Source organism: Monodelphis domestica, chromosome X (assembly GCF_027887165.1).
Source record: "Monodelphis domestica isolate mMonDom1 chromosome X, mMonDom1.pri, whole genome shotgun sequence".
Taxonomy (NCBI): Eukaryota; Metazoa; Chordata; class Mammalia; order Didelphimorphia; family Didelphidae; genus Monodelphis; species Monodelphis domestica.
Window position 1 is genome coordinate 71,197,594 of NC_077235.1, and position 18,743 is coordinate 71,216,336.

General features: G+C 49.1%; 1 protein-coding gene across 10 annotated transcripts in view; it reads left to right on the forward strand.

Annotated features, from left to right (window-relative positions):
* Window positions 1-18,743, forward strand: part of ARHGEF9 (Cdc42 guanine nucleotide exchange factor 9) — a 288,936-nt gene that overhangs the window by 149,742 nt on the left and 120,451 nt on the right. The window contains exon 1 of one of the 10 annotated variants that reach the window (XM_056808822.1): window positions 11,805-12,919. The exons of 5 other annotated variants lie outside the window; for them this stretch is intronic. In XM_056808822.1, coding sequence (XP_056664800.1) covers window positions 12,905-12,919 — 15 coding nt within the window. In that variant the 5' untranslated portion in view covers window positions 11,805-12,904. Of the gene's footprint in view, window positions 1-11,804; window positions 12,920-13,906; window positions 13,926-18,743 lie in introns of those variants that run through there. 4 more of the 10 variants (XM_056808826.1, XM_056808823.1, XM_056808827.1 and 1 more) reach the window with 4 other exon arrangements.

Below are 18,743 nucleotides of genomic sequence, written 5' to 3' on the forward strand. Positions count from 1 at the left end.
GTTCATTCTTCTGACCCTGAAAAGCAAGAAGGCACAGGGCCTTGTAGTCATGTCCTTCAGAGTAACACTTAATTGGGGACAGCTAAATGCCTCAGTGGGTTGAGACTGGAGGTCCTGGGTTCAAATGTGGCCTCTGACACTTCTTAGCTGTGTGACCTTGGGCAAGTCACTTTACCCCGATTGCTTAGCCCTTAGTACTCTTCTTCCTATTGTTCCAAAGATGGAATTAAGGGTTTTTTTTAAAATAAAAATAAACAAGTTGTTTCCCCAAACACAGATCCCTGGGCTTTGAGTCTGGGGGGCCAGATCTGGCACGATCTAGCCCAGTTACCATGGCAAGGACTCGTATCTCTGTGTTCCTCGGTTTCCCTGTCTTTAAAATGGCAATGACCATCAGGGCCCACCTCTCAGGGCTGCCTAGAAGACTGAGCAGCAAGAAAGGCACTTCAATATTCCTGAGATGCGAGGGAGCTTTATCTAGTGCAGACAATCATCCCCTCTGTCTCGGGCACGCAGCCTTTCATTACATGCTGCTTTTTTGGTTGGCAGCTGATTTTCCCTGTTTTGCTTCCATTTGTCAGGCCGAGTGTCTCCAGCCCTGCTGGCCAGGCCTGTTCCCTCGTGGTCCTTGGGGCTGATAGTGCCTCTCAGCAGGCTGCCACTCTGACCGAAGAGGCAAAGCAGGAAGGGGGCACTCCCAGGCTCCCGAGGGAAGCCGCTCCCCTGGGGCCATCAGTGATAGCAGCCACTACAAGACTAGCTACAGATTCCCTGAAATGCCACACATGGCTCAGTGGGATGCTTCTGTTCCCACAGATTTCAGAAACACAAGGCACGAAAAAGAGAATACACAGCAACTAGGTGGTCCAGTGGGTAGAGTGCCAGGCCTGACGTCAGGAAGACTCATCTTCCCCATGTTCAAGCACAACCTCAGATACGCCCTAGCTGTGTGACCCTGGGCAAGTCACTTAACCCTATTCACCGTGGCTTCCTCGTCCATAAAATGAGGTAGAATAGGTACAGCGAGGTGGTTCAGGAGATAGAGAGCCAGACCTAGAGACAGGAGGTCCTGGATTCCAATGTGGCCTCAGATGCTTCCTAGCTGGGTGACCCTGGCCAAGTCACTTAACCCCATTGCCTCACCCTTACCACTCTTCTGCCTTGTAAGGATTTTTAAAAAATGAGTTGGAAAATTTCATGGCAAACCTCTCCTGGATCCCTTGCCAAGAAAACCCCAAAATAGGGTCATAGAGGACATGGCTGAAAAACTACTTAACAGGAAGAGGAAAAAATGTTTATTAAGCACCTACTGTGTGCCCACTGCTGTGCCAAGTGCTTTGCAAATATAATCTCATTTGATACTCACAAAAAACCTGGAAGCTGAGTGGTATGATTCATCCTCTTTTTACAGATGAGGTCAACAGGTGAAATGACTTGCTCAAGGTCACACTGCTAGTTGGGGGGGGGAGGCTGGATTTGAACTTGGACCTTCCTAAGTCCAGGGCCAGTGTTTCCTGGGTCACCTGCTGCCAAATAGATAGGGTGACCTATGTTGGCAGATTGGCTCTACTCAGAATTGATCATCAGCTTGTCGGGGAGGACAGTAGAGTGGGCGGCCCTCTTTCCTGTCTGTCAGCCCAAGAAGGCAAGACACACAAATCGGAAATACTGATATTTCACCAGCTGGAAATGCTTCCGTGCTGATGGGTCTGACCACATGTGTGGGTGGAATATGAGTGTGTGTGTGTGGAAGCGGGTCAGTCCGGCACTGCGGCAGGAAAACTGGAAATATTTGTGGCCGATGACAGCCAAAGGCGGTTTCTGCTGGGTTTTCTTTGTTTGGGCCGGCCCTGCCTCGTTCTCTTTGACCTCTCCGTGGCCTTCCACACCACTCTTTTCTCACTAGGTTTGGGGACGCCCCTGCCTCCAGGTTCAATGGCCGCTAACTCCAAGTATTATGTTTGATAGGAGAAGGAGAAGAAAAAAGAAATCGGAGTTAAAAGCCCAATTTTCTAGCCCAAGTAAGACCATGTGAGTAGCCTTTCCTGCCAAGCTCTCCCCCAGCCCCAACAGCCAAGAGAGAGAGAGGGCAGGGCTACCCCAGCTTATATCTTCCCTACGCTGGTACCGAACGCAGATACGTAAATGGGATGCTGGGAGCCAAATTCCAATTACACACCTGCTCCCTCTGACTGCTCCTTCTCTGTCTCCCCTGCTGCGTCTTTCTCCAGATCATACCCTTGAACCCTACGTGTCCCTCAGGACTCTGGCCTAGGCCCTCTTTTCTTCTCCCTCTAGACCTCTACACTTGGCTCTCTCATCAGCTCCCATGGCTCTCTGCTAAGATCATGCCTTCTCCAGCCTCCCTTCCCTGTGCTAACCTCTCTGCCAACCTCCAGTCTTGTATCTCCACATATCTCCACCCAGTTGGCCAGTTGGCCATCTGAAGCTCACCATGTCATTATCTTTCCCCCACAAAGCCTTCCTTCTTGTCGTCCTGGACTTGTCATTCTCCCTTGGCCTGCATGTCCAGTCTCCTGTCTGGTCCTGCCTTTTCTACCTCTGAGATATCTCTCCCGTATTGATTGTTTTTGAACCTTTATCTTCTGTCTTAGAATCAACTCTGTGTATGGATTCCAGGGCAGAAGAGAGGGAAGGGTTAGGCAATGGGGGTTAGGTGACTTGCCCAGGGTCACCCAGCTAGGAAGTGACTGAGGCCAGATTTGAACTCAGGTCTTCCTGACTGTAGGCCTAGTGCTTTCTCCTTTTTCCCACCTAACAACCTAATCGATAATAAGATCATCAAACCAACTCTGTTCTGTTTTTACATCCTTCAGTGAATCTTGTATGATTTTAGTGTATGTGTGTATGAAACATCTTTGCCAAAGACTGACCAGATGCCAAAGAACTCTTGGGCAGATACACAAAGGATGAAAGACAGGAAGGAACCTTAGCAGTTATTTGATGTTAAAGACCAGAAGCAGCATACGTCCATGTTGGCTAACCTATGGCATGCGTTCCCATCCCCCTCTCTACCATGGCTGAGGACATTCCTCATGTCACCTGCCTCTGTCCAGCCTCCCAGTGGGAGCACTTCCTGCCTCCCCTGTCTGGGGTAAGGCTGGGATGGGGGACTCCCATGTGGCCTGAGGGTTGCATTTTGGGCACTCAGTCTCTAAAAGGTTTGCCAGCACTGGCCTAGTTATCCCATGGCACCTCCCACATAATGGCTGCACCAATTTAGGCAAATCATTGGCCCAGTGCAATTCTCTGAGACTAGCAATTGCTGAGAAGGCCCATATCTACATCGGTAGAGAGAATTTTTTCTCCCAGAATTCCCAATACTGTTCCAGTACCAAATATAGTGATGATAGTGATGATGGCGGTGGTGATAAGAATGAAAACACCAGCAATCAGAGGGTCACTGAACAAGATGATTTCTGTTCTCACATCCCTCAAGTACCCTTCACCAAATATGACAGGTGCCCAGGAGACACTTTGTTGGAAGGAAGCTTTCAGGGCAGTACTTGGCTGAATGGATTTTCCCCCTTTAGTCAAGAAACGATGAACACAGTGGGTTCTGGGATCCTTGATATCTTTCTATCCCCTCGTGATGGTCAAGGTGCATCTAATTCTAGCATAGATCTACATGCTCCCTTTTAGTAACTGCATTCCCTAGATATCTGTGGAGATGATCTCATATTGACTAGGAAGTAGATATGTATATGTGTGTGGAGGTATAGCTAGGCTGCTCTGTGAATAGAAAGCCAGGCCTGGAGGTGGAAGATCCTGGGTTCAAATGTGGCCACAGATGCTTCTTAGCTGGGTGACCCTTAGCATTCTTCTGCCTTGGAACCAATACTTAATATCAATTCTAAGACAGACAGTATGGGTTTAAAAAAAAGAAAGTAGGCATATGGGTTGGTCGTCGTTGATGAGTTGGCTTTTTTCAGTAGCAATAAGGTCTGGGAGATTTTTCCTCCATTTTTGCTATCCTCTACTTCGGATACTTTTTAATATTTCTTTTCCCCTTCAGATACTTTGAGGACTGGCTGTTCCCTTGACAACGCCCAAATTATATTCCCAACAGCATGGTTATCCTCTGTGTATCCTTGGTCTAGTCCAGTTGCTTTTCCCCTCTTTGTTTTCTTCAGTAAGATTTCGACTCCCTACAGAAGTATATCAGGGGCTTTGGGGTGTGTCGAAACCAGCTTAAACCCCAAGAGCTGATAATTAAATTTTCAGTGGGAACATTTACAGCACAGAAACCAGCCAACCACAAATCAGGGCTTGTTTTGTTGGTTGTCTAGACTTAGGAAAGTGATGGAGAAAATGTTAATAGTACTAATTAAACTTAAAAATACTTTTGTTGGAGAAGGGTTGTGAAGCTAGTTGATAAACATTTATTATCATTTTAATATAGAAAAATGTTTTGCATGATTGCACATGTCAAATCTATATCAGAAAGGAGGGAGGGAGGTGACAAGTGTCAGAAGAAGGGAGAGAATTTAGAACTCAAACCTTAAAAAATGTTTTTATGTGTAATAGGAGAAAAAATAAAATACTGTTTTAAAAACAATTTTTATCATTATACCCCTAGATGTCAGAGTTCAAATATGGGATTTGTCATCTGTGAGATCTGTTGTCCTTGATGTGGTGAAAAGAGTTTACTATAGAAACTTTACAGATCTTTTCCATCTTTTGTTGGTGTGTTGCTCTCCTTCCTGCTTCAGCTTGACTCTGCTTAGTGGACTCTCTCACCGAGTTTTTTTCTGGTCAGTTTCCCCCTTTATTGTTTCTCCAGTGATGCTGCCACTAATCTTATACCATCTTTGTATGTAAGACTTTACAAATGAGTTTGTATTCTGAACTTGTATTGCCCTTGGCTGTCATCTCCCTCCACTTGGCAATTTTATCAAGTGTTTGCTGATTGAGGCTCTTGTTAGACTCTTTTGGTCTTCTCATTATGGCAATTGATTTACATCAGTTATACTTCTGTATGCAATTATTATCATCTTTGTGTCCTTCCTCCAGTACATATCCTATATTTCAGTGTTAATCCTTGTTTAAATAGGTCAGATTCGAGTTGTTTTAATTACATGACAATCTATCCAACCCCCCGCCCTTTTCATGTTCTCCTCCAACTTTATCTTAATTTGGATCTCTGCTATGACATGACCAGTGGCCGGCTATATGGTGGGAATGACTCCCCCCTCAGTGATGTGCTGTCTGATCGAATACTGGCCATCTTCGTTTGTGTGCTGTTGTTTTGGGATTGCTTTGCCCAGCCTTTCACAGTTCTTTTGCTGAATAAAGGGTCTGTGACATGCAGACGGGAGGCTTCTGTGCCTTCTGCTCTTTCCTTGTTCTAGAACAATCTTTCTCAACATTGTCTTTTCTAGCCTCCCCTGTGCCCACCTTTGCATTGAAGTTATCTCATATCCAGGCATACGTTGATTTTATTTGGAGGGCTTTATGTAGTTCTTTATTGAAATTCTCTATCTCGTCATCCTCTGCAACAGATGTCGGTACATAAGCCGCAATATTCAGGGTGTTCTTTTTGCAAATACTTATCGTGAGCGCTGCGTTATGAGATGATCGAATGGAGGAAATGATGCTTCTTATTGCCTTTGGACACCTGATAAAACCAACTCTGCCAACTCCTTTATTTGCCTTCCCAACCCATCCATCTGCCTTCCCATCACTTAGCAGTGTTTTCCTTTGGTCTCCAGCTTCTGTTTATGGCCACAACATCCTGATCGATAGGAGAGGCTCTAGTTCGTCAAGTTGTATGTACGCTTGTTGGGAACCGGACACGAGGCTCACGTTTTGGGGCCCAGCAGCTCAGTTGCTTTTTATTTATAGACCATCTTTTTCAAAATCGGTTATTTTTAGTATTGTGCCCATTCGTTGTGTTTTTCCACTCCGTCATCATCACTGCAGTAACGGAAGGGGGCTGCACAGGGCAGAGGGGTGTTTTATATTTCTCTCTGCTTCATGGGTTGCCAAAGGAATCATCGCTAAGTTGGCCAGCTTACTGGTGGTGATGAGCCTCTCTTGGTACTTAATTAGGCCAGTCCTTGAGAAGCAGACACAGTCCTGTTGCTAGGACTGCAAAGATATATGATATATAATTAGAACTCCTTTGGACGTAGTTCCCCCCACTCTCCCGGTACAGTATGGGAATAGTACGTGTGTTACGGTCCCCATTTTGAATGTGAGGAGACTACTTTCTGGGATTACTGGCCTATTAAATGGCAACAGTGGGGTTCCAGTCCTAAATTCTAGATTCTCTGCCCATCCATTCCAATCTGTATCTGCATAAAAATCCAGCCCCCAACATGCCTGACCAGGGAGCCTCTGGCCTTTCCACTTCTGGTTTGCCATAATAGGGGGCAAACCTACCCATAGTCCCTATTCCTGGTCACTGCTTCCTTGTTTAGATGTTTATATGCCACCCCTTTAAATAGCCCATTCTAGGATCTTTGCAAACTCCATTGGCTTTCCCTGGATTGCAACATGTCTCCCATCTCTCCCCCTGTTTTTTAAAAAATATTTTATTTTCCTAAATACATGCAGTAACAATTTTCAACATCCATTTCCGAATTTGTAAGGTCCAGATTCTCCCTCCTTCCCCTCCCAGAGATGGTATCTCCCCCTATTTCCAAGTCAGTGACTCAGCAATCACAGCTGTCAGTTCTCTCAGCACTTTGGGAGGCCAGTCCTGGACTTGGAGTTAGATCTTTCAGTTCTAAGGCCAACCTATTATTCCCTAAACTGGACTGGAGATGGGGTGTCAGGATAGAGGCCTTGAGTGTTGTTGGGAAGCTAGCCCAGGTCACTGAGGAAGGACTCTGGGCCTTGGACTGCCCTCTTCTGCTATTACCAAAGGCCGGGAAGGCTGGTGGTGGTCATAGACCTGAACCATCTCCTTGAAAGAGACCCTTGGCATCTCATGATGAGGTGTCTACACCTGCTCTGCTTTTCTCCCCTTTGGAGGTATGGTAGCTAGCTGGTTGGGCTCCCTTCCCAGCACCAAATAACCAGAGAATTTGATCATCTGAGCAGTGTCCAGTTACTGAGTTGGTTTTGCCTTGTGAGGGGCCATTTTTGTGTTTAATTAGGTAGATTGAGGCACCAAGGGAGAGCTTGATTTATATGAGATCATAAAGTAGCAGAGCTATAGCCTTAGCAAGTCTCCTGACCACCAGCCTGTACTGGTGGCTCAGTGGTTCCCCCCTTCCTGCAAGTGTCAGGACCTCTGGGTTTCCTACCCAATATGGCAGGATTCAGTGTCCCAGAATACATGGGGGTTTGGAGAAAATCTACTAGTGGGAGCATGTAGGTTTCTCTGGTGATATTCCTACCCAGGTCTCCAGCACCCTTGTCTCCTTTCTCTTCCCAATCTCCAACCTCCCCTTCCCCAGCAATTATTTTGGCCATCTTTTGACTCCTCTGAATCTCAGACCCATTCTAGTCTCATTTTGAGATGTTGGATTAATGGCTCATGGCATTGTCCTTCTTCCTCTTCCCTTTTCACTTGTTCCCTTTTGTCCTTTCTCTTTCCTCCGTTTCCCCAGCATCTCTGGCCTCTCTCTCCCTTCTTACCTCTTTCTCTTTGTCACTATTTCCTCCTTTTCCCATCTCCCTCAGGAAGGTCCACTTCTCCCTATTCCCTGCCCCTTTTTCTCTTTCCTCATTTTTGTTATCTCCTCTCACCCTTCTGCTTCTTTCCTACCTCTCCCTCATGTCTTTCCCCCTCTTCTTTCATTTTACAGAGGAAGAAATTGAGGCCTAAGGAGGGGAAAAGAGACTTGGACTTGCCCAAGACTTGATCATAGATCTAGAGCTGAAAGGAACCGTAAAGGTCATCTAGTCCAACTTGCTCGTTTTACAGAAGGGGACACTGATTTCCCAGATGAAATGACTTGTCCAAGATCATACTGAGGTTCTTAGAGGTAAAGCAAGCCTCTTCTAACTAGTTCAATCCTCTCATTTTAAAGAAAGGGGAAGGTGGAAGAGGCAGGATTTGAACTCAAATCTTCTGTCTGCAAAGGTCAGTCAGCCTTTCCACTTTGAACCTGAATTCTAAAGACCTGTGATAACTTCAGGATCCAGAGTAAGTCATTTCTGACTTCTCTCCAATCAGAGGTTGGCTTCCACATCTCTTTAAACACCTTGAGCTAACATTAGGATGTTCTGTTCTGAAGCCTGAACAGGTGCTGTGAAGGCTGCTGTCCATGGTCTGAGCAGCCCCTACTGTCTCCTACTCCCCAGGCAATATCCCTCAGAGCCTCGAAATGGGCAGCAGGAGGCAAGAATAGCCTGGGCAGAAGCTCAGGTTACTTCCTGGGTGTCTCTGTTTGGGCTCTGGCCACTAGAGGACAGCCCAGGCACTGTCTTTCCCTGGGGGAAATCATTAGATCTTAAGATTGCAATCTGGGAGTGACCTTTGAGATCCATGGAGATTCCTAGATTGTCATAGCTCTTAGGAGGCTCAGAGAATCCAACCTGCTTCTTTTCCACCTGAGGAAACTAGGGTCCAGAGGGAGGAAGGTCACACCCATGGCTTTGGGACAGGGCCAGGACTCCAGCTGAACCCTGCTGCTTCCCCTGGTTTCCAGGCAGTGGTTTGCAGTGGGTTTAGGACCAAGAGGAAAAAGATTGGGCAAGCTACAATAGGCCCTTGGAGTTCTCTGACTCTTGGCCTGCATGGTGTCCTTACAGACACCCAGCAAAGCCTCCCCCCTCCCCACTAGGCCCACATTCAAGGCATCGCTAGCCAGCCTCTTCAAACCTGTGGCTTCTATGGTAGGAAGTCCCTACAGGTTCTGGAAACACCTCTAGGCTGGGGTCAGGAGGCCTGGATAAGGATGCTAGTGACCTTGTCACTGACTAGCTGTATGTCCTTCCTTAAGCAAGAGGCCTCAGTTTTCTCTTCCTTAAAATGGGGCCATAATAGCTACCTTGTAGGATCAAATGCCATAAAGCTTAACAAATGTCTAATTGCCTTCCTCTGTTCCCTCCCAAAACTACCCAAAATTTCTCTCCATAAAACCAATAACTTCTGTCTTGTGGCGGAACTCTTTGGCCCCTGCTGCACCCCAACATTTGTGGAGCAGAGTTATCTTATAGTCATTCTCATATAATCATCAAGAAAAGAAATCACTAGGGGGCAGCTGGGTACCTCAGTGGATTGAGAGCCAGGCCTAGAGACAGGAGGTTCTGGGTTCAAATGTGACCCCAAACACTTCCCAGATGTGTGACCCTGGGCAAGTCACTTCACCTTCATTGCGTAGCCCTTACCACTCTTCTGCCTTGGAACCAACACACAGTATTGACTCCAAGACGGAAGGTAAGGGTTTATTTTTAAAAAAGGAAAAGAAATCGCAGCTTTTTAGAGTTTGGGGCTATGCTGGGTAGCAAGGATATAGCTAGCCAAGGGACCTGCCCTCAGTGAGCTCTGATCTCTTTGAACAGGGAAGCAGACACTTGGCATCATTTCGCTTGACCAATTTCTGATGACAGAGAAGGATCGATCACGGGGTAATTGGTTCAATTTCTATAGCTTCACATGAGTTGTTTTGGGTTTTTTTTAACCCTTTACCTTCCATATTAGAATCAATACTGTGTTTTGGTTCTGAGGCAGAAGACCAGTAAGGGCTGGGCAATGGGGATGAAGTGACTTGTGCAAGGTCACATTTGAACCCATTTTCAGACCTATCTACTGCAGCCCCTCTAATGGTTTTAAAGGGGCAGCTAAGTGGCTCAATGGATAGAGTGCTAGCCCTCTAGTCAAGAGGATCTGCATGGCCTCAGACACTTCCTAGCTGTGACCCTGAGCAAGTCACTTCACTGTTTGCCTCAGTTTCCTCATCTGTAAAATGAACTGGAAAAACCACTCTAGTATCTCTGCCAAGGAAACCCCAAATGAGGTGAGGAAGAGTTGGATATGACTAATTGACTTTAACAAACAAATGGTTTTTAAAGCATTTTCATAACTGAAGTGAAAAAACTTGCCCAGGGTCATATAGGGAGCCAAGATTTAAAGAGGAACAATGGGCCAAGATTTGGTGTCACAGGACCTGGGTTTGAAGCCTATGTCTAGTACTGTACAACCCCACTACTTAGTAATGGTATGATCTTGGACAAGTTTCTTTTCCTCTCCAGGCCTTGAGTTCCCCATTCTCTATGCCATGAGTACCATGTACTAGCTGGCCTCAGAGGGCCCTTGCTGGAGCTGGGATCCTGTAATCTAGGAACCCAGAGCCTGTCTTTGGAGCTAATTAATGTTTGGTCCACTGCATCCCAGTACTTGCTGGGAGGATGCCAATTCACTTTTCCATCAGCTCAATCAAAGGGTAATTAGGGACGGAAGTATGCTGGGGACCGGACCAAGGAATCAGAGGGTGTGTTTCAAGGCCAGAAAGCAATGTGTCCGGAATGGAAGAGTCTTGTCTATGACTCTTATTACAACACTTTAACTGTTGACCAAATATTCTCTGCCTCCCCAGCTTGGGACCTGAGTTCCTTTGTCTGGATGTGTTGGAGTTGGGCAGCCTTTGGTAGAGAGGATGCCCTTGCCCAAGTGAGAGCAAGGAACCCCAGGCACTAGTCCTGGCTTTGTCACTAAAGCCTAGTGTTCTCAAAAAAGTTCATTTCTCCTTGTGGACCTCAGTTTCTTTATCTGTAGTGAAGGGAAGGAGAAAGACCATATTGGATCAGCGATGGAGGTCAGTCTGGGACACTTCCTGGCTATGTAATTTCACTTTTCCCCCTGACCATTCATTTTCTCACTTGTAAAAAGGTGGTTAAAATACCTGTACCCCAGAGCAATTGGGTTGCTCAGTGGTTTGAGAGCCAGGACTAAAGATGGGAGGTCCTGGGTTCAAATTTGGCCTCAGACACTTCCTAGGTGGGTGACCCTGGGCATGTCATTTTCTTGGTATGTAAAATGATGGAGTTGGACTGAGGGGCCTCTCTAGTCCCTTCCAGCTCTGATAGATGGTTCTCTACTTTCCAGTAGGGTACATGACACCTCTCCTTGGCCCTCATCTCCAAAATTTGGGGAGGACTTTGACTATACATCATCTAGGAAGCCTGTGCCTTTAGCTTGGTGGTTCTTGCAGCCTCAGGGCTTGGTCCAGTGGGAGATACGGGGCTTTGTGGTTGGAGGGACTGGCTTGACATTCCAGGTTGGTGCTTCCTGAACAGTGACCTTGGCTCATCAGTACTCTAATGTGTACCAGGCACTGGGCTGAGCAGTTGAGATCCAAGGGCAAAAACTGAGCTCTGGTGACTGGATTGGGCAAACCCTCTTGTGTCTGAGCCTCACTTTTCTCATCTGTAAAATGGGGAAAGGAGTGGAGGAGATGGATACTTGGGGACCTTCAGGCGCTTTCTCTCTCTGGTTTATGAGCCTCTTTGGACCTCAGTTTCCTCCTCTGTAACCTGACCCAGTTAGGCCTGGATGATGGATCCCATCTGATCCCTCCCAGGGCTGCTCTCTCTGATCTTACCATGATCCTAGATGGGCCTCAATTGCCCCATCTGTAAAAGGAAGAGGTTTGACTCCCTGGGCCCTTAAGGGGCCAGCCCTCCAGCTCTGGAGGTTGATGCTAGGGAGGCTCCCTGCCCAGTGCTCCCTCAACCTTCCTCTTCCCCAGTCACTGATGTCCTGACCTCAGTGCCCTCTGCCTTCTCTCTTGTCTCGCCTCCACCAAAAAGCACCTCTTTGGTGGCTTGGGCCTTGTGATTGACAGCCGGCCCTTCCCCCGGCCCGCGCTAACCAATGGGGGCGCCTGTTAGTGTGCGTGACGGGCCGCTCCAGCTGCGGGGCTGCGCAGGCTGCGGGCAGCGGGGTGTGGGCTCAGGCGCCGGTGCGAGGCTTGGGCTGAGGGCGCTGGGCAGGGCAGGGCAGAACACCGTGGCAGCTTGGGGTTCCCGCAGACAGCCGGAGGGAGGGAGGTGAGAGAACAGAGACAGAGGGAAGGGGGGCCAGAGGCTCGCTGGCTGGCTTGCTCCCTCGCTCACTCGCTTGCTCGCTCGCTCGCTCGCTGGCTCGCTGGCTCGCTGGCTGGCTGGCTGGCTCGCTCCCGGCTGGGACTGGCAGCATCTCCATCCAGGTGCCTATCGGAAGTATGCTGGATTTCCCCGACTTGAGCGTGAGCTAAGCTTCCGCCAACCAGCGGGGGAGAGCAGAGCAGAGCAGAGCCGAGCCGAGCCGAGCCGAGCCGAGCAGAGCAGCCCAATTTGGAGAGCAGAGGGGGAAGCTCGCCACGCGCCCCCTCCACGCCACGCCACGCCACCGCGCCGCGCCCCACCCCAGTGCCCCCTCCATTTTCAGCCTCTCCCCTAGCATGCTGGATGTATGGACAGTTTGGCAGAACAGAGATTGACGACTCCCAGCCTGCCGGCCCCACACCTGGAGCACTATAGCGTTCTGCATTGCACCATGACCCTGGACGTGCAAACCATCGTGGTGTTTGCCGTGATCGTGGTCCTCTTGCTCGTCAATGTCATCCTCATGTTCTTCCTGGGGACCCGCTGAACGCTTGGACTGTGTGGCCAGAGGGGCTGCTGCTGGCGCTGCTGCTGCTGCTGCTGCTCCTGCTGCTGCTGCTACTGCCGCCGCCGCTGCTGGCGCTGCTGCCGCCGCCGCCGCCGCCGCCGCCGCCGCCGCCGCCGAGGGCTTCAGCCTCTGAATTCATCTGGAGGGAGACAGCGAGAGAGAGTGAGGAGGCGCAGAGACCCAGAGAGAGAGTGAGACACACACACACACACACACACTCGCTCACACACGCACACACTCACCAGACAGAGAGCCACACAGAGGAGAGCCACAGAGACCGAGCTTTCTGCCCGGGGGGGAAGGCGCCTGGAGTTTCAACATGGCTTCACTGTGATGTGTATGACGTTGGTATATTCTCTCCCTAAATCTTTTGTTGAGCCTCGGCTGCTGGGAATAGCTGGGGCTTTTTTGGTTTCCCGTGGCCGGGACTTCGCCCCTGCCTGTGTGTGGGTGCCTGCCGCTTGGGGGGAGGGGGTTGCGGGGGAAGGTGTGTGTCTGTGTGTGTGTGTGTACCCAACTCCGGCAACTGGGGGCTAAAATAGACCCAGACCCCGACCCTGCCCTGAGGGCGCTTCGGGGGATTTTTGTTCTCCTTTTCGAGCTGCCCGCGGTGCTGAGGGCGGGGGAGGGGCCGGGCTTCTCGCCTAAGGCTAGGGGGCTAGGGAAAAGTGGGAGGAATTCGGACCATTTGCGAGAGCCTCTGGTTTCCCATCGGACTTGCTAAAAGGCAAAGCGAAATCCCGGGAAAACGGGGGGCACTGGCGAAATGACTGTCTGCTCTCCAGCCCCCTCCCTTCTCCCTGTCCTAGGAGCGAGGCTTTTCTGAGAGCCGGGCTTGGGGTGGGGGACGCCGCTGGGCTTTGGCACCGGACCTCCTCCCTCGATATCTCGGGTGGCCATCCAAGTTTTCTAGGGCTCACCCCTGCTGGGGAGCAGCCTCTTCCTTAAAGTGGTAAATGTCAGGGTTTCAGCGGGGAATCCGCCGGCTCTCTTTACCGCTCCCCTGGGGTGGGGATCTTGGGAAATGGGCTGGGGGGGGCCTCGACGAACGAAAGGGTGTTTTTCCGTCGCTGCTTCTCTCGGTTGGAGTTCGGAGATTTGCATTTTGAGTTTCTAGTGGCTTCGTCCTTCCTCCTCCACCAGAATAACAGCCTTGGGCTATGGGTAGTTCCGAGTTACTTCATTTACAATGACTTTCTTGAAAATTAAGTGCTGTCTTGGGCATCCTAGCGTGGTAACCCGGCTGGTTGGGAGAAGGTTCAGCTGCCTGGCTTGGTGGGCTCTCCATTGGGAGGAATCTAGAAGGATCTGAGCTGGGAATCGGGGGCACCCGAATGACTGAATATCCGGATAGGTGAGTGATGGTTAAAGAGGCTAAAGCCTGAGAAATCATGGCTTACAAGCAGCGGTTACAGTTTGAGATTGTGCAGAGAGGTGCCACTGATTATCACCATCATGATCATCATCATTATTCTTTTCTCCTGGCCTGGGAAATCTCCCTTTGGTACCTGGGAAATTCACGATCTTCTTTATGCCGGCTGTTAATTCTTGGTGTTGGTCTGGGTTGTTTGTTGGTTTGATTTGGGGGGGTTTCCTGCCCATGTATGTAGGCAGATTTCTCCCCTTCCCTGTTGCCTATCTGATTTGAGATCTTTATGGCTGGTGTAGAAATGAACTGGGGTGTGCTCACACCCACACCCACACAGACGCATACATAGCCAGTGGTTTCCTGTCAGCACTGGATGGAGATGGACAGAGGCATCCTAAAATGTAGTCTCAGGCCAGGACCCCAACCAACAAGATTCTGGCCTGATTGGAATGGCAGCTGGCCATGGAGGAGAGGGAGCCTTCTCCAGCCTGGCCAGTGGGGCTGGCTGGTTGGGGGTGGGAGGAAGCTGTTTCCCTTTTGGAGACTCCCCATGAGGACACTCAATCTAGGAACTTGACTGGTATTAATTATGCATTACTCTGTGGTCCCCTCATAGACAACTCTGGGCCAGATGATTTGTCCCTTGCAAAAGGAATGGAGAGCGAGTTCTTGGTTCCAGAGGTGTTGCTCAGATCAGCCAGATTTCCTGGCTGGGTGGTTGGGATTCTTTCTTTTCCCTTGAATGCCTGAGATCCTGCTCATGAGACAAGTGGAAGAAGAAAGGGACTGAATTGTAACCACAGGGATTGGGGGAGAAATGGATTTGGGGGCTGCCAAATGTCTGGCCAGACTCCTTGTGTTTTGCTCAAAGCTAGTGGGAAGAGATCTGTATTTGGAGTCAGGGGTTGAAATGCTGCTTCTGCTACTGTGTGACTTAGGACAAATCCCTTTCCCTCCCCAGGCCTTAGTTTCCTTCTCTGTAAAATGGAGGGCTTGATGGCTTCTGAGGTCCCTTCCAGCCCTAGATGCAGAATTCTGTGTAAAATGAGAATTGGACAGGATGACCCTCTAAGGTCTCTTTTGATTCTGATATTCTGTGATTTGGGGCTCCCAGTCTCTGGTGGGGTTCCCCCCATTTTCCTTCTTTTTCTGGGGTGGGCTGTGGCATCTGCTTCTTCCTCTAGCCAGATTTACATGAGGCAGAATCCATCCCCCACCGCTAAGCCAGGTGTGGAGACAGCCCATGAATGTGTCACGGGGCAGATCAGTGTGTGTGCGCGTGCATGTGCGTGCCTCTGTGTGTGTGTGTGTGTGTATGTGTGTGTGTGTGTGTGTCTCAGGCAGCACACTGCACACTCCATGCATGGTGAGTGCCACGGTGAAGCCAGTCCTGCCAGTATATCTTGGCCTGCTGGGCATCTGACTTGTCCTAGGCACAGGTAGGTGGGGTGGGGTGGGGGGGTTCCTGGCTTGCCAGGCATGACCATGCTCTCTTAACCGATCCTCAGGGCAGATGGCAAGCCTTTTATTATTTTTTTCCCAGCAGCTCAGTGGGTGAAGGGAGTGGAGGGCATTTCCAAAGCTGTCATCTCTGGGGGACTGGGGGGCTTGTTTCCTGGCAGATGGCAGGGCTATGGCCAAGGTACCCTGCAGTGCCAGAGAAAAGGAAGGGAAGGAAGTTTTGTGGGGCAGGGAATGAAAAGTGGCCTGCCAGTATTGCTTGCTATTCCTAAAGCTTTGAGATCTTTCCCCTTGAGGTTCCGGAGGGTATGTGGAAAGAGCCAGTGGAGAGAAGAAAATGGGTATCATCATATCCAAGAGGAATCTAGTCCTCTAATTGGGGAAAAAAGACCAACCCAACCACCAGCTCTTTCCCTGGTTTTTCTTTTCTCCCCAATTAAATGAGATAATATATATATATAAAGTACCCAGAATTGCAAAGTGCTGTAGAAATGTGAGTTATTACCTTCCCTCCTTCTCTTCCTCCCTCCCTCCCTCCCTCCCTCCCTACCTCCCTCCCTTTTTCTGGCTCTTTCCTTCATTTCCTCTGGTCCTCCCTATCGCCTTCCCCTTCCTCCTTCTTCCTCTCTATTTCTTGTTCCCTCTGTTCTCCCTCCTTTTCCCTGTCTGTTTTTCTGTTCTCTCCATCATTCCCTCATTTTCTGGTGTTTTCTCCCTTCCTTCTTCCCCATCTTCCTTCCTTCCCTCTTTTTTCTTTCTTTCCCCCTATCTTTTCTTCTTTTTTCTCTTCTCCTTCTGTTTCTTCCCTCACCCTTCTCATTCCTTTTCTCTTTTCTCCCCTCCTCCCCTTTTTTTCTTCCTGCTTCCATTTCTTCCCTCCTCCCTTCATTCTTAGGGGATTAATTAATAAGGCCACAAATAAGGAAGGGTGGGAGATGGATGGAGGTGGGCTGGGTGAGAAGGGGTCTCCAGCTTTCCTCTGCACTTTTAGGGACCCTGTCCCATGCCTGCCCAAACCCCCCACAATTTCCACACTTTCTCCAGGGTGGTGAGGACAAACCCTGGCTACCAGAAGGTGGCTACCCTCTTGCTCCAGGGATTCTCAGGCTCCTGGCTCCCCCACCTCAGAATTCAAGAAAATGCCCTTTGACTGTATCCTAGCAACTCCTGCATCACTCAGCTCCTGCTGAGCTCTTGAGCCCACCCTCTTAAAGACCCAGCCACCAACCCCCAGAAAGGGCTGTGAGGGTGGGAGGGAGGAGTTGCTGCTGGACTTGGTAGTCTGCTTTCTAGAGGGGCAGGAGGGCCTGTCTCTGAGTACTCAAGTCAAGGTACAGAGAACCCCACAGGCAGCTTGGAGCTCTTGTCTGGCTGAGCAATGGAATCCCTTCCTTCAGTCCAATCCCTGTCTGTTTCTCCTGTTCTTCTCCCATTCCCCCCACCCATTCCCCCATTTGAATTGTCTTACTTTATTACTAGGTGGGATGGAGGGCCCTCCCTGGACTTCCCCTTCACCCCATCTTGCTTTGGGGAGGCTTGGGCAGGGGGGCACAACTGATTTCCCCCATATTTTTCACCTTCGATTCCCCTATCTCCATTCCCCACAAGCATTACTGACTTCTTGTTACTTAACTAGCCATGTAATCTTGAGCAAGTGAATTCTCCAGACTGAGACTAGGCATGCCCCTTCCACTTGGGACACCCTGGCATCCTGTGTTTCTGGGACACGGCATTCTACACAGTGTAGACTATTTGGGGGGCAGTCTAGGGGGTGTTTGGGAAGAGAGAGGGTCTTCCCTGTTTTACTCTGTTCTCATGATTCCTTTTAAATTTTTTTGGGGGGGACCATTCCCTTCTTCCTAGGCTGAATGGCTAGGGCCAGTAAGTACCCTAGGGGGTATAAATCCAGATTGGTGTAGAGGAAAGATGCTGGGATTGGAAGCCAGGGTGCTGGATTCCCAGCCTTCAGTAAGCCCCCTTTCCTGTCGGAGACTCACTGTTCTTGTCTTCAAACTGAAAGGGTTGGACTTGATGGTCTCTCAAATGGCTTCCAACCCTGATGATTGTGATTATGAGTGAATCATGGCATCTCAGAGCTAGAAGAGGCCTCAGGGGCCATCCAGACCAGCCCCTACCTGAATGGGAATCTTCTTTACAATATAGATGACAAGTGGCCATTTACTTTTAGACCTCCAATATGGAGGCAGCCCGTTCCAGTCCGAGACAGCTTTTATCTTTAGCAAGTTTTTTTTTCTGACATCAGACCTAAATTTTCTACTTGGCACAGCTTCTGTTTCTGCCTTGGAAGCCCAAATTGAACAAGGATGTCAAAATTGGGGGTTAGGATCAGATGGCCTCTGAGGTGACTCCTATGCAGTTCTGGGATTCTTTGTGTGTCCCTGGAGAGGAATTTGGACTCAATGGCCTCTGAGATGCTTTCTGGCTCTAGATTTAGGGTTCTTAGGTGCTGACTGGTCCCTCTTCCACAATATGGCCTTTTTTTAAACCCTTACCTTCTATATTAGAATCAATACTAGGTATTTGTTCCAAGGCAGAAGAGGGGTAAGGGCTAGGCAGTAGGGATCAAGTGACTTGCCCAGGGTCACACAGCTAGGAAGTGTCTGAGGTCACATTGGAATCCAGGACCTCCTGTCTCTGGGCCTGGTTCTCAATCCATTGATCTACCCAGCTGCCCCCATAATATGGCCTTTCAAACACCTGCATGCAAGTATCCTCTCCACCTCCTTCCCTATTGTATTTTTCTCTTCTTCTTGTCCCACACTGGATTTGAAATCCCATGCTTTTTTGAGTTGAACAAATGTTTTTGCCTTTGATTAATTGCCTACATTGGGCAAAATGCCAAGTACTTTGTGGGGGAGACAAACATGAATGTGAATAGCTTCCATTATCTTACATAAATGTAAGATAGCTTACATTGGTACAGCATTCAAAACCCTTTACTTACAACTACCCCATGAGACAGATAGTCAGTACAGGGTTAGACTATCTGGCTTTGCAGACAAGGAAATGGAGGCATTTAGAGGAAAAGTGACTTGCCCAAGGTCACCCAGCTAGAAGGTGTTAGAACAAGTTTTAGTTTGGGGCTTATGCTACTACCACTTATGCCAACTGTACATTAGGAAGATACAGGCCAAAATGCTGTGTGAGGTTTTGGGGGCGGTGGAGAAGGTTATTGCTGCCAAAGGAGAATCAGGGATAGCTTCTACAGGAAGTGGGAATGAGAGGAACCCAGTTTCTTTGAATTTCTCATCCTTATCATTAGTACCCTTGGTTCATGCACCACAATTTCTTCAGCTGGTCCTCTTAACTTTGTTTCTGGGT